Genomic DNA, 16,090 nt, shown 5'->3' with positions numbered 1-16,090 from the left:
TGGAGTTTGTAACTATCAGTTTGTATTATCAGAACTCAAAGATAAACCGTGTGCTTTACTTAAAACAACTCCCTACACACATACACAAGAAGCACACATACACAAGAAGTCACAAGTGTAAAAAGAGATAAATATATTAAGTAATTTGCCAAATGTGTACCTCTGGAAAGCTTGTCACCTACTAGCTTGAACACATGCAGCAGTGTGGTATTTCCTAGCTGTCTAATACTCTGAATATCCATCGTCTCTACTAGTGATCTAACACGTAAGGTATTAGAGCTGAGTTGTATATTATCCAGTTTTCTCTTTTCCCATGAACTTTTCCCATGTTCTGAACGCTTCTACTTTTTCCAGAAGTATGAGGAAACACGGTTCCAATCCCAGTAGAAGACTAGCATTATATGTACTTGAATGCAGAGGTCAGGGTGTGAATTTCCACGTATATACGCGTGTGTTTATGCATGTAACGTGATGTGAAACCAATCCAAGCAAGCTAGATGTATAAACCAGAACCTGAGATGCACTTTGGGACTCTGTATCAAGCACTTATGTGCACACCTAGTCAGCTGCTTTTGGTCCAGGAAAAACCTGTGTGGCAGCAATAACCAGGATATTTATTAACATCTAGTGAGCCCTGTGTGCCAGCCAGCCCTGCAAACACAGGAACTGGAGTACAGCAGCAAAGACAGATGCTAACACACAGCTGAGACATCTCCATCTACGAATGCCAAAAGATAACTAGTAGAGGTGAAGGAAGACAACAGACTGGAAGGGTTAGGATAGTAAATCCAAAACCATATAGATTTGAAACCACTAGTCACCTTAATAGCTAGTTATCACAGGAAAGAACTCTATTCTTCCCCCATGTGTTACAGTACCCAAACTCTGGGATTCACTTCTACTTTCCTTGAACTCAGTAACACTCAAAGCACTGCAACAAATGTGATTCCCTGTACTGCTGCTGAATCCTAAGCATTTGCAGATCAGAGAAGAGCAAACCATGGCCTCAGCAGTTTGCCTTTTGTTCCAACTTTTAGCTCCATAAGGCAAAAGGCTGTTAATAGCCAAAAAATATCAACAGAGTCCAGCCTTCTTAAAGTCCCCACCTCCTGCTCTCCATTTTCTCTCTCACCTCAGAAAGGCCTCAAGTGTTGTTTCCATCACCAAGTTAAGCAAAACCTGCTGCAGCCTGTACTCTGATGAGAACACAGTTCTGCTTTCAGGCCCTCCCTAAGGAGGGAAAGAAAAGTGTTTCCAGGGGCACTGCATGTGTGCTTTGTGTTGTCAGGGTTCCTAAGTGATGCCATTAAGATTTGGTTGCTGTTATGTTTTCGTAGGTATTCTTGTAGATTTTAGTTGAACACTGGAACAAGGCACAGGAGTGTGCAGTCTCTCTCCTTTCCTTTTTCAATGTGTTCTTTCTTCACTAAATAACAAAAGCATCGCTCCAGTTTAAGTATGGAGGGTAGGTTGCTGAGCAGAATGTAGCCTGTAGTGTTTGTAATTCTTTACTCAGCTTTTAATGCTATGGTAACAAACCTGTTCCATTACTCTTATAGAAGCTCTAGTTTCCCATGTTGGCCTACTATGAAAGGAGTGACAGGTATGATCTTTTCGCACATGAAAAAGTGAACAACTTTGCCCTATGACAGTGCTGTGGGGCTCTTGAGCAAATTAAAAAACCTCTTGGAGTTCAGCACTAACTTGGGGTGGTGAGTTTTATTCCTGAGTTCCTAAAGCTGCACTCAGTACCTGGAGTGCAACCACAGTAGTTGCAAGCAGGACAGCAACATTCACTCTTGACTGTGAGAGCAATCAGTCATAGTCATTTGGGCTTGCAGCACTTTGCAAAATAAGGTTCCCATGGGAAGTGGGGTTGAGCATGCAAACCATGCTCCTAGCATGTAGGTTTAGGATTTGAACTGGCTAGAATGATCATAAAACATGATTGAGCTAGAATCCTAGTATGTGGCCAATCTGCTTTGGGTATGGCACGTAAAAGGCTGTGAACCTGTGCTGTGGATCTTAGTTGTGTTAAAGTAGGATGTCTGCTACAAGCACATTTTTCTTCCTTCAGGGTGTCTTTGTTTCAGGCCCGCTTCCATCTTTAAAACGAGACAAATGTTGCTTCATGGTTGAGTGGTGGCTGCAGTGAAGTCTGCAGTGCACACAGGCTTGGAAACGTTATGTGTTCAAAGATGAAAGCTGCCTTTAATATTTCACCAACTTGAATAATTCATCCTGAGATGACAGCCTTGGTCTGCTGTGCAGTGACTCACACACAGACTCCTGTAGCCCAAGCTGTAGTCAGCTCCACTCTAGGAAGATCTGTTGCGTATATCTCCGTATGTAAAAGAAAGATGCCTCTTCTGTGAGTCTAAGGACAAAATGCTCAGAAATCAGACACTGGCCTTCATATAAATTCAAAGTTTTCAACCCAGCGCCTTTGCCAAGTGTGTCGGGCTGAAGGATCCTTTTACAGAGAGCAGAGCCAGCATGTACAGTGATAGTATCTAACAGTATACGGACACTGTAGTGTATTTTTAGGAAGTGGGTGTGAGAATATGCTTACTGCAGAAAATCCCTCTTGCAAAATGCTACTTCTGGGGCCTTTATATTTCTGCTTATGCATGTTCTTTGGAGGTCTGTCCAAGCCAATTTCGACTGATTTCCTTGTACATGTACTGTGTGGGAAGAGCTCTAGAGGGGTGGAAAAAGCAAGTGCCTTCGTCTACATAGCAATACGCTTACCTTAGCTGTTTTTTAATGAAGCAGGGCACATGTCTGAAGGAAAGTTATAAGCTGTTGGCATGAAAAGTTCTGTGTGCCAGGTCTGGAAGTGACCTGATTGCATCTAGTACTGCTTTGTAGGACAATTTAAGTTGTTGGATCAAAATAACCCTCAAGAGTTAGTTCCAAGGCAGAAGGACTTAAAAGGGAGCAGCTCCCTGAAGTCCAAAGAGCCCATGTCAAATGTACCAGACCACTGCTTGAGTGGGATTTTTCCAAGACTCTTGAGAGATGGAGTGTTGTTTAAGTATTTGTTTAGAAGAATGGGTAGTCCACTCATGCATCCTGATCACTTTTACAGTGTTGCTATCTTTCTTGTTTACTTTAGCTAAGCTCATAAATTGACAGTCAAAGTCTATAGAGAAATTAATGGCTGAGAGGAGAATTAGAAACCAATGTGCAGCATAATCATGCATTTTCATTTTAAGTGATTTGTAGCTTCTTATGATTAGGTGGTCTTCAACAGGAATAGCTAGGTTTCCTGTTGGTGTGGAGAAAAGGACAATATTGAAGCGTGGAAGGGTGAGGATGTGTGTAAAGTTGCCTAAAAGACTGTCCTTTAACTATGCTCTTGTAGTTTCCCATGGTGCAGGTTGTGGATAACACTTGCCTTAAGTCTTTTGCTTTTTTGAGAAAGCTTTTGGTGACAGGACTATGAATACAATTAAAAGCAAGAATATGATTTTTACGGTTGTAGTACTTTAGTCATTTATTGACTCGTGCGACCAATGCGTTTGGCAACCGTCATCTTGCCATGTGTATGTATATGTGAAAAGTGGAACCTTTTGTCTCTTGGTAACTGTTGTAGCTCTATACTGAAGATACCTGAGGGTTATTGGAGTCTAGGTGGATTCTTAGTATAGAGGCATCTTGGCTATTGCAGCTAGGGATGCTGACAGATGACAACCAAAGAGTCAACAAATGTAGGAAGAAAATTGTATTTGTACCTTAAAAAAAATCATATTATTGGATGAGTATTAAGGCAGGGTTTGGAGTAATGTTGCAAAGCTCAAGGTGAGCTTGGTCTGCACGCAGTGGCTGCAATTCCTTCTGTGCCTTCTGTGAGACTCAAAGGTCCTTTGAATGCTCATCAGGGATGAGGGCTGATAAGTCTCGGTCTAGGCATCTGTGCCACATCAGTTTTAGAGTTGTGTTTTAATGCATGAGAGGTAAGGGCATCTGTAAGGGTTAACACAAGCTGTAAAGCACTGCCTAATTTTTACAGATGGTGTGAGCGCAAGAATGAACCTCAGACTGGCTTGGCAGTGCACAGAGATAACTTTACATAATTCTCTGCAGATGTTGCTGCAGAATGGTTTTAATAATGGATTGTGAAGTTGAGCTCAATTCCAGCATAGAGGGAGAACTCCAAATAAATGCAATGTTTTGTTCACTGTTTCAAAAGCAACTTCTCTAACAACATTTCTGTGATGCTCTGGGTTGGGAAAGATGGCAGGGGAGGGGACAAGAGGTTGGTTGCAGAAAGTCAGGATTATAATGGCACAAACTAAGGTCAGTCTGTCTGCAAACTGTGAAACTCCTATGAACTTGGGGTGGAGGAGGAGGAGAAAGAATGGTTTGACCAAATGGCAGCTACCCTAGTCCTTCTAAAGAGGGGATGGTGCAGAGCAAGTACTTCACAATCAGCTAGGCAGAGTTCTGCAGTTGGCTGCTGTCATGCATGGACTGCATTGTGGAACTTGTCTTGTGCTTCAGCCATTTTCTGCTAGGAGTTTAATTCTTGCACTATGTTTGAATTTCCTGGCTTAGATATGCCATCATAATTCAGGTTTTTGCCTCACAGGGAGTGAGCTACCTCTGCAATCTCTGCTCAGGCAATCTAAGACCGTGAACATCTTGCTTGTGAGCATCATCCGATTTTGACTTCTCTGCTGCCAGGAGTGCTGCTGGGAGTTTTTCAGGCTTCTCAGTTGTTCAGGCTGTTTAAGTCAAACACACCTTGTGTGTGTGTGTGTGTGTGGACATGCCATTGAGTGAGCTGCATTAAAGCCTTTCTTTTGTCCTTCTGAGAAGCAAGCTTGAAATGGAAGAAGAGAACTCAAAAACAGAGACTGGTTTTCTCAATCTGGACAGATGCTGCTAATTTCTCAGTAGCAGAGAAGGTTTCTCAGATATACTTTACCCCTGCACATACTTTATAAAGGGAATCTTTAGAAACAAGTGATAACTTTCATGAGCTCTGTGGAGATGAGGAGCTTCAATCTTAGTGAAGGTTTGAAGAATCAAAGCAGCTTAAAACCTCACTTAGACTGTTACATGCTCTGTCTGCATATTGCAATGAATTTGGTTGCGTTACTTGACTATAACCTTCCTCAAATGTGACTTGACTTCCAGCCAGTATGTGGGAGCCTGTTCTTAAGATCAGGGAGTTGAAAGGTTTCCTTGCTATGGCTTTTTAGAAGCAGTGGGAAGATATGTGTATGCGTGCCTAGGGGTGGTGGTGAGGGGTTGCCTTTTAGCAGGGAGCCCAGTTTAGATGGTTTGGATGGAGGCTCAGTTACACTATGGCCCCAAACACAAGACCTTAAACTCAGCTCTGAGGCCATGATACAGCTCAGTGAGCCAAACCAGAGGAGGTGTATTGTGAAATGGACTAGCACTGTGTCACAAGTCTGGGAGATCCAGGCCTCCAAAGACGTTTTTACCATGGTTTGAATTTGGCCTCAGCACACGTTCTTAAGTGTAGGCAAGTTCTTTTTGTGCAATTGTGTTTAATTTCTTTCTGAGGAAGAGTTTACATAAACTATTCTAGTCTGATTTATATCAGCTGAAAGCCAACTTCTCACATTTTGTGCCAAATTATGAGTGTGTGCTAAAGTGTGTTTGCTACGCATGTCGATACATTGCTAGTAAAATAAGGAACAACCATGGAGATGTGTGTTTGAAACGGTCTGGCAGATCCTGTGTGTTCACTGCTGTGGGCTTCATGGCAGGAGAATCCACCTCCTGCTGAGGGGGAATAACTAAATTTAACTTTCCAACCATGAGCCTTGTGAAGCAAAGTTTCCAAACCTCTACTAGTCCAGAAAATGGAGAGCAGTGTCTGGGGTTTGAGAGTAAATAAATAGAGCTACCTAGCAGCTGTGTGGTGGCAAGTGAGAGGTTTGTTGCTTGGGGCACATTGTCTCCCATCCATGGCCCCCAGAGAGGAGAAGGAGAGTTTGTAACAACTGTTTTCTGGTAAAATCTTCCATGACAGGATTTGGAATGAACTTGGGTGACTTTTAGCATGAACACTTGAGCATTGCTCAAGTACTTTTTGTCTTCAAAGAAAGTTGCATGTTGGCAGAGTCCAGTGAAGCCCCCCTTCCCCTTGTTGAGCCCAGGGCTGCGGTCTCCTGGCTGTGGCTGTCACACAGCCTGGGGCTTTGTCCCACCATAAATTAACTAGGGTTTGTGCCCCATCTATTTACAGACCAAGCTGGCTTGGCCCTGCTGCAGGCTTGGGAGCCTCCATTGAAATTTGTTGGGTTTATGACAGCCATCAAGATCTGTTAACTGTTTCGAGTTGCATGTTTAGAAATGCTGTTTTTCTCAGCTCCCTTTGGAGGGGCTGGAAGACTGGGGTTGAACAATAGTTTGCATTGTCCTGGCAAAGCAACCTGCGTTTTTGGGGGAGACTGGGAGATTGTAGAAAACAACAGAAATGGTTTACCTGCTTGGCTTTCTATTGTCCTGCATTTTAACCCTGAGCTTATCTGAATGGAGCAGAATCTAGTTATGCTCATATCTGAGAGCAGCAAGCTCTTGGATGAGTGACTGTACATCAAAACCAGTAGAGGATTCAATAAATCAATGTAGCCAGCAAGAAAAGAGGCAAAGGTAGTTATGGTTGGGATGCATTTACCCTAAAGATGGCTCACCTCTAAATTTTATCCACAGATGTAACCTAAACATTAATTGTGTAGAGCTGGTAAATATTGAAGATGTTTGTAGATAGTCGTAGAGGCTTGGACGTTCAGGTGGGAAAGCAAATAGCTGGTGCTTATGGCCTGAAGTCACATTTCAGTTAGCTTTTCTCTTGTATTTCTGCTCTGCGCAGTACTTCCCAGCTTCCCAGGGAATTGAATTCAGGTCATGTTTGTTAAACAACAGCTGTGGTGGAAAGTGCTCTGGAAGCACTTCTTTTGTATCCTGTTTTGAAATATGTGCCCTTCTACTGAAGTCTTGCCTATTTCTATCTTTTGACTTCTGTGACTTCATCTATATACATACAAAGTGTTTTGATACTGTAGATGCACATATCCCAAGACTTGCTTTGAGAAATTGAATTGGAGAACTCAGATCAGAGCTTTCATGGATAGACTTCAGGTTTCTTAAAATGAACTGCTTGCTGCATTGTACCCTTTTTTCACATGAGGCCTGCCTGCACATTCATTTACTGCTGTGAGAGTATCTCATAGAAATTGTATAATAGAACTAAACCCCTCTCTAGGGGGGTTAGACTACTTAAAATAGTCCAAGCTGCTGACTCTGTGTTACCTCTTCTGTAGCATCCTGCTGTTCTTATTCCTCTTAATGTTGAATGAGCAACTTCCTTTACTTCTTTTTGTAGGTTGGTGGTTTGTGAGCACAGCAGAGGAGCAGGGCTGGGTCCCTGCTACATACCTGGAATCCCAAAATGGAACCAGAGATGACTCTGACATCAACACATCCAAACTTGGGGAAGGTATGGAAAGCTTTTTGTTATCAAGGGGAAACTGGTATTGCTTGCTTTCTGATTGTTTCCCCATAGGAAAACTCCAAAAACTCTTGTTGCCACTTGTGGCTGTTCATCTAGTGCAATAACCTTTTATATCAGTAAAATTGTTGCAGAAGAAATTGAAGTACCATGCCTGTAATCCGTTTGTGAGCAGCTTAGGCTGTCAGTGTGACTGGAGGCTCAAAAGCTGAAATGGTGCTCATTTTAATACCTTTTAAAAATCACACAAACAACTCATGTGCAAGTGCAACCCCTATGTTCTGGTAGAGGTCTCAGACTTTCATGTCTATGGAAGGAGAGAACTTGCATGGCTTGTTTGCAGAAACTATACAAGTGGAAGCTTTTAACTGGAAAAAGATGCTTGATAGAGCCACAGGCCGTTGAAAGAGTGAGATTTAACTTGAATGGCTGCTTCTTATTACAGTTTTTTTTTAATTAATCTTTAATACTAGTTTCACTGCTGCTTGCTATGGTCTATGATTGTGTGGAAAGGTAATTTTATTTGGTGTGGTCTCATTCTTTTAGAATTGAGATGCCGTTTGTCATGTATATGCATTTAGCTGTGCTGGTTTTTGGCTAAAGATGCTAAATTCAGGTTCCAGAAATGGAATAGTACAACCTCACATGTTCCTCTGTTCCGTTATGAAAGACTAACCACATCTTAATAGACTTCTCATGTAGCAACTGTGTACAAAGGACACTTTTATTGTTATTTTCTTCATTCTAATGAATCTCTTGCTAAATTTCTAGGTGCTCTTGATGTGACACTTATGTAAAACGTATGTGAAAACTCAGCTGACCTTTCTTTCCTTACAGGCAGGAGGATTAGAGATGTGTAGGGGTGGCCATCTGTCCATTAAGATAGCACACAGGCAAAACATAACTTTGTGCTGGGCCCCAAGGGGTGACATCTGTGGCTTATTGAAATCTTTGGCTCTGTAGCTCATTTTTCCCTGCTCAAAGCTACCCATATCCTGGGTCACTTAGGGTTTAGAGACAGACTGGCTGTAGACTGGTAGGCCAGTAACCAGTCTGGTATGATGCAACATGTTAGCGAACGCAAAAGCAGTTAGTAAAGTTTCCCTGTTAGTAAAGAACAAAAGCTTACTGCTCTTTTCTGAAAGAGTTGAAGAATGCCCTGCCTGTTGGTTTGTAGCTTCCTCCCTTTTCCTGGCTCTTAAATATGATGTATGCTTGACAGCCTTATTTTCATTTCAAGCTCTCCTCTGGCTTTCACGTTGCCCTCTGGGGCATACTCTACACAGGGCTGTTGCCACACAGCGGTCTTTCTTGGGTAATGGAAAATCCATGAGGTGTTCCTTATCTTTTTCCTCTTGGTCCCCTTTAATCCATTATACTGCTCTTTTCAGCTATGGTCAGTAGTCCTGCTCCTTTCCTTGCTCCAAATCCATACATGCTGAAACCTGAGACTGTTCTTCCCTTTCTGTTCAGTTCCATCTCAGTGACAAATGTAATCGCATTACCTCAATCGCTACTTTGATGTGCCCCAACTTTCGCTTGCTTTTCTGTAACTTTGTTTTCTGTTATTAAGCACATAAGCTGAGACTTCTTTTGTTCTTTGTTGTGTGTCCTGTCCCTGTACCCCACAGTTCTTTACTTGGGCTGCTTTTCTCCTCTAATAGTTACTTCATAAGAGAGGAAAGAACAACTCGGATTCACTCTCTTTAAAGGAAAGCTTATAAATGTGTATATACTTACACAGAAAACTTGCCAGGAGATAGAGCCTCCAGTATAACTGAGGAGGAAGGCACTTCAGTGCATTAAGTGCCCTAGCTTGTGGATTTAGAGTTCATACAAGTTTCAGAGTGACTCCTGGAGATGTTTGCTTCCTGGAGCTGTGAAGTCTGTGCTCTGCGTACTTTGAAAGGGTAGAAACACTAATGCAGGGAGCTTTCTGTATCAGCCTCATGGCCCTCTCCATTTGCAGCAAGCCTGGAACAAGTCCACAAGCCAAGCAGACTGAGAGGTCTGCTCTGCTGTGGCAGCCCCTTGTAGATAAGGAGGTGCTGAATGCAACTTACTAATAATGCTGCCTCTACATAGCAGTAATACTTCCACGTGTGTTTGTTTGAATAGTCTGTTCCCTTAGAAAGACAAAAGTGTTTCCTCCCTGCACTGAAGCCTGCACAACATCTTTTGTCAGGTTGAGGCTAGACAGTCGACTGCTACCTGGGCCTGTGTTTAGACCAACAGTATCTTACAAAGCTTGGAAAACATTCAGAAAGCAATCTAAAGAAACATTTGCAGCCACAAGATCTGTTAAAGTAAACATCTTAAAATGGTCTCTGCAAAGGTTTAGACACTTGTTGATAAATAACCTTTCTGGTGACTACCTCTAATATGATCAACTAAGTCCAAGTCTGAGGTCAAATGGCAAAATTCAGTATTGTTGAGGGGAAAAACCCCCTGACTCCTAAGAAAGCATCATGATGTAACAGGGCTATCACTGGGGGGCAGTCATATGTTTTGAGGAGGAGAGTGTGTGGTGGATCTGTGTGACCCACTGTGTCCAAGGGGTGCTGCTGGATGACTCAATCCTCCAAACTCCTGGTGAGAGCAAGGAGCTGTGGGGGACTGCTCTGTGTTGACAGCTGAAGCAAATCCTACCCCTTCCACACCCCTCCTGCAAGCCTTTAAGTTCAATATCTTTCGTTTCTTCTCTTCTTCTATAGACATCTCCTAATACAGGCAGCCTTATCATGACCTTAGCTTTAACTTATCTCGCTGCTATAATCTATATGTCTAGTGAGGTGTCTTATGCTGCCTTTTGTGTAGCGTTTGTGTCACTGGCAGTCTAATGTCCTGTTGATTTGGAGAAAGCCACCAGGTTAAAGCAATTGGTAAGAAAAACTCTACCAGTAGGGAGTGAAGACAGCTCACGTTCTGTGCCACCAGGGGCTTCCAAGAGGATCACTGATTTCCAGCTAAAAACACAGCGATCTATAAGCTTGAAATCCAGCTCCTCTGAAAATCTGTGGTTTTTCTATGGCGCACAAGGCAACAAAGGGAAGTACAGAATACCATAAATAAGACATCGGGTCTGTTCAACAACACTCACCACACCTCCAGTTCACTGAGGAAGGTTTAGGCTTTATAACACAGGAGCAAATGAGGAGAGTGAGCAGGGTATGATGTCTGGTCTGTAAGCCCCTGACAGATATAAAGGGCAAAGAGACAAAAGCCCCTTCTAGGGGAATTACTATTTTTTTTTTACTTCTTCAGCTAATCATTCCCAAATCAGATAATTTTTCTGTGCCTGATTGTCCACAGAACATGATCCTAGAAGACAGTGGTGTCTGCTCTCATGGGTACATGTGAGCAGAACTGAGTGATTATTGATGTCAGAGTTTACAGTTTCCCTGTATCACTAGCGAAACAGTTGTGTTTGCACCTTAGTGATAGCTGAAGTGTAATACTTCACATTGCTTTGTAGCAGCAGCAAGCACCCTTGCAGTAGTTGTCAAAAGAGCATGGAAACCCATGAATGGAAAAAAGGAAGCGTTTGTCTGTGTTTATATGGCAGTCCAATGGTTCCTATGTTGTTCACACCTTCACAAGAAGGCACTGAATAGTTCTATGTATGTAATCCCAGCAAAAGTGGTGTCCTCTGTGCACAGCTGCTCTCAATGCCATTTCCATAGGTGTCTTGTCTTTGTTTATAATTTAAGTATAAATTATTGTTTCAGTGTGTACCTAATTCCCAGTTCTGGCTTGTTAGCTTCTTGAGCCTGCTCAGTAATTGCAAGGTTAGGTTTTTTCTTGTATTTGTAATCAGTATATTAGAAGTTTGGATTGTGACAGTTAGCTGTGGCAGCGATTGAGTCATGTTATAAACAAGGAGACATCAGACACTTTCCACCTGGCTTCTTTACCTGAGTGCTCCTGTTACAAGTGAACTCGCACAAGACAGGCTGCCTCTTTTTCTAATTATTATTTATCCCCTAGATTTTGTTTATAGTGTAATAATTTGCTTAAAGAGGGTTAGAGCCCTGTTTTTTATGTCATGCACTATAGACTGAAACCTCCAAAGATCGTGCACCCTAACTAGGAGGTGCAACAGCAATGATGTTGATCCAACCTCCTTGGACAAGCAGCCTTAAATTGTACATCTTGTTTTGGGGTGTGTGCATGTTTTGGCTTTTAGGTTTTTTTCTAAGGAAAGCCATAACAAGAGTGGCAATTTATGACATTTCTAGGTGGTTTGTGTTGATCAGGCTCAATAATCTAACTTGTTCCACTACACTATATCAACTAAACCAAGTTGTCTGCACGCCACCTAACTCATTCCTGTTAACAAGACCAGTGCTTGCAAATGCCATGTTTTATTTTTATTCCTCACCTTCCCATCATTTTTTTTCCTTTTTTTGTTTTTATTTTTTCATTCCATGTTCCAAACTAGTTTCTAAGCGACGCAAGGCTCACCTGAGGCGCCTGGACCGGCGATGGACGCTGGGAGGGATAGTCAACAGGCAGCAGAGTCGAGGTGAATTAATAGCTTCCTATGGCACCAGCCTCTAAGGGTGCACCACAAGCCATGCTGCAGCTTTGGCTGTGGTGTACCGGGGTCTGCATCTTCGGCACTCTGGTAGAGAGAGGCCAAAGCTCCAGAGTTCAGATGTGGATTTTGTACATGACAGCATGAGGGTGTCTTGGAACCAGGGTTAGGCACCCCAAGAGCTGGATGCTGATAATCAAAGGTAACTCTGCAGTCTGACTCCTTGCGCTGCTTCGGGAAGCTCACATCTGTTGTGTTTTAACTTTGGGCACATTTATACTCAGTCTTTCCTACCTCAATAAGGACAAGTGATATTTCAGGGCTGTGAAAATGAGAAGAATGCCAAAAGCCATGGTCAAAGATGTGTGCGCTGGAAAAGTGCTTGGAGTGGAAAGATGAGCATTCCAGTTTCAGCTTGCTCTTTCTTGCAAGCAGTGCTTGGTACTAAAGACAGACTCCTTCAGAACTTTTGGGAGTTTTTTGTGTCAGTCCGAGGTGTTTAAAAGACCACCAGCAGCAGTATCTATTTATTAGCTTTGCTGGTCTGACACTGAGCCTTTGGAGGGGAGAGCACTTTGTGTTCTGAAGCTGTGGTTGGGTGAAGTCCGAGGTATCTTCCAACCCAAGCACTTCTTCGGTGCGTGTGAATCATCTTCTCAAGAGCAAATGTACCCCTTTCTATCCCCTTCTACTCTTCTTGCAAGATTGTCCAGATGTGGTGTTCATTACAGTTCAAAATGGGAAGAGGTGGGGGGAAGTACAATTTTCACTTCTGTAACTTATTGAGGCAATGGAACCAAATGTAACCACAAGAGAAGCTTCTGGGTTGAGGAAAAGGTGCCTTTTCCTGCTAAGGAGACAGTGTACTTTAAAAGTAGCAAATTTGTCTTCTCCTGGATTTGGTGGTGGTTCTTTTTGCAGACTCGTGTGTGCAGCACATACAACTTCTCAGTGACCTTTTTCATTTGCTTCAAAATACTGTTGATGAAACCAAAGTAACGAGAAGGGTGTTCTTCCTACTGGAGACCCTGCAGCAACTGGAACTACTCCTCAGAGGCAAAAGAACCTGTGCTTGTTTCTGTACCACAGGAATTTGGGAGCTACTTATTTTGCATTGTCAAACTCTGCCAGATACTTCCAGGCAAATTAATTGGGATCATTTCTGGGAATCAGTTTTCTAAACAGCTTGTTTACTAGTTTAAACAAATATATCCTTCATACAATACCACAAACAAAGCTCCATAAGATATTAAAACTGCATGATCAGTCCTGTAGCATAGTGTTGAGGTAAAATTTGAGGACCTAAACTGCATTCCCAGCTTTTATCTTTTTCACTTTTATGCCCACCATTTGTGGGATTCAGCTCCAGAACTGCCCTCTGACAGTGTCTTCTCTGGCAGTCTTCCCCAGCACAGGCTCCCCTAATCTCTTCCATCCCTGCCTTTTTCTTGTTCCGTAAGTTTCTCCCCTATTAGGACCAAGCAATGCTGGGGTTTTGAGTGTGTTGGAGAACATGTGCTTTATCTAGAACTAAATCTCGGCACTTGAACTTGGCACAAACTGCAACATCTCAAAGTTTGGGGCACCCTCCATGGCTGGGCTGCTTCTATAAGCTCTCTGCAATGCATTTCAGCCACAGCTGTCCAAGCTGGCTAAAAACAAGCTGGTTGATGTCATCTGAAATAGTAGGTTAGTGAGCTTTTTTAAAAAAGGAGGCTTATTGGAAGTAAAGGAAGTGATTTGAATACTTGGGGACAGGTTGGAGACAGTGGCTTTGTCATCTGACACAGCTGTAGTCTGTACAGACATTTATGCCTTCCAAAATGCTGTTGTTGAAAGTACAAGTCTCTCTGGGTGTCCAGCTTGCTGTTCTCTAAACGAACACAGTTTATATGAGGTCAGAAGAGATTCTTTCTCCCTTCTTGCCCTCATCCCAACCCAAACGACTTCCTAACAAGGCCAAATTTGGGTGGGTTTGCACTGAAATGACAGAATGCATGAAGTGTACACACACCCCCTGCCAACCCTCAAGCCCCTGCTCCAAAGCCCAGGAGGACTAGAAGAGCTGCTCAACCAGGAGCTTGCCAGAATTGTTCAATGCAGGCAGAACAGCTTCCCCTTCCCCACTTGGCCTCTTTCTTGGAAATAAATTCAATTAAACATTTTGGCTGCAATTCTCCCCACCCAGTGATATTCTGCTCAAGATAGTCCCTGCTGTTGGGTTAGCTCCAAGAGGTCACTGGAGTTTAAAAGCAAGCTGTAAGAGATGCTTCCCTTCCTATTTATGCTTAGGTTCCACTAATAAAAGTGTTTTTATCACCTAAGTCTATGATAGAATCACTTTAAAGTGAGAACTGAAGGAATTCCATGTTGTTTCTGAAGACCAGGATTTTCTAAGGGACTTGGATATTAAAAACACCAGGAAAGCCTGAGTGTGGAAGGGAAGAGTGCTTGCTTCCCTGTTACAGACTACCTAACAGGGGAGAATTATCAAGGACAACATATTTACCTCTACCCTTTGCAAAGCCATTTCAAAAGGCTGAGCATCCCTGAACTTCAGATATTTGAGGGAAATCTTACTGGGTCCATGAATACGAAACACGAAGGACAAAGTATTGAATATCACGGTAGTGCTCCTTCTTAAAGCTGAAAAAAATCTGCAAAGAGAACAGCTGTAGTCTGTTTTTACAAAGAGAAACAGATGGCATTTGTTGCTAAACTTTCCTCTTTAAAATGGTCCATGGTGTACCCAGATCTAAGAGATTACATTGGTTTATGTTTCTTATGTAGCTGCGGAGCTTGTTTCTTTTACATGTTAAATGTTTTAAAATGTGGTACATTTTCTAAAGTTTTGTCTATACATTACGAAACTCCAGTAATACAAATATGAATTGTAAGGAGAAGTCTGAACCTTTGTAGTTTTCCTCAGTCCTGACACTTGTCAGACCTCCAAGCTGCAGAATTCATGTTCCCTTGTGCTGGGTAAAATGGTAATTCTACACATGCATCTATTTGGAACTTCCCCTGGAAGATAATTTAGGATTGTTTACAAGCTAATTTAATGAGAAGTCATTTGTGCTATTCAATTTTGATTGGGAAAAGAGGGGGTTTACATGCCTGTTTTATATGCCAGATAGTTGACATAAGTTATTGCTGCTTTGGTTTTATGCCCAACACTTTCAACTGGAGCTGTTACAATGCGGGAAAGTACTTTAAAGTTATTCATATCAACAGTATAGTGACATATGGGCTGAATTTCTGCCAAATGAGCCTGTTACTTAAGAGTAGCTGCTAGCACAAAAAAAATAAGCTATTCAGTGAAAGAGTTAAAGTTAGAATTTGGAAACTATAGGTCTTCCTCTTACTTGCGTAACTTATGGAGAGCGGGAGCTTGATGGTGGGAGATGGGGCGTAGACAGAGGTCAGTCATGTAACCCAACAGGCTTTGATACTTGAACCCTATCTTGAATTGGTCTTGATACTTGAACCCCATCTCCTACCCTGGCTGAGTCATTCTGCAATCAGTTTTCTAGCTGTGGCAAGAACCCTTGATCAGTACTGGTGATACAGCCTGGCTGGTGTGCTTCTGCATCCCACCAGAGCTGCTCTGCCCTCTTTGACAGCCCCCTCACTACCCACAGGCCTTCTCTCTTTGTTTCCACTGTTTTTTTGCTGCTTCTCCTTGACGCTGGTGAAGTGTTTGTCATTTGCAGCACAAGGCTGCTTTGCTGTGCATAAATCAAACCAGCACAGAGCGGCTTCAGACGTGGTTTGTTCTTTTTAGTTTTTCATCTGGGTTTTTTTTTCCCCTCCTCTGTGCTCCAAGGAAAGTAGTAAATGTTTATTGCCCCTTGCTGGTTGAAGAAAGAGCGTGCGCAGTACAGAACTGTTCAGAAGAAATGTCATTGTTGTTCTTTTCTATCTGTTGGCACAAGGTTTTCTGTTGTTTAAAACCAAAAAGAGGGTGAGGGGCCTGCAGATGAGGAACAAAGGCTGAAGAGCTCCTGTCTGCAGATGAACACATTTGATAACTGTGGACAGTTATTTTCTGCGCTGCGTAT

At 42.6% G+C, this 16,090-nt stretch overlaps 1 protein-coding gene across 4 annotated transcripts in view; it reads left to right on the top strand.

The window, feature by feature from the left end:
• SH3PXD2A (SH3 and PX domains 2A) overlaps positions 1-16,090 on the top strand; it is a 257,343-nt gene that overhangs the window by 217,049 nt on the left and 24,204 nt on the right. For 3 of the 4 annotated variants that reach the window (XM_061372608.1, XM_061372607.1, XM_061372610.1), the window contains 2 exons: positions 7,367-7,480; positions 11,934-12,017. In XM_061372608.1, the coding sequence (XP_061228592.1) occupies positions 7,367-7,480; positions 11,934-12,017 (198 nt within the window). The remainder of the gene's footprint in view (positions 1-7,366; positions 7,481-11,933; positions 12,018-16,090) is intronic. The other variant, XM_061372609.1, reaches the window with a different exon arrangement.

This window comes from Neopsephotus bourkii, unplaced genomic scaffold, assembly GCF_033783945.1.
Source record: "Neopsephotus bourkii isolate Nb327-2 ecotype Australia unplaced genomic scaffold, CSIRO-AGI_Nbou_v1 NB_1615, whole genome shotgun sequence".
Lineage (NCBI taxonomy): Eukaryota > Metazoa > Chordata > Aves > Psittaciformes > Psittacidae > Neopsephotus > Neopsephotus bourkii.
Note: the sequence above shows the minus strand (reverse complement) of the source record. Positions and strands in the feature narration are given on the sequence as shown.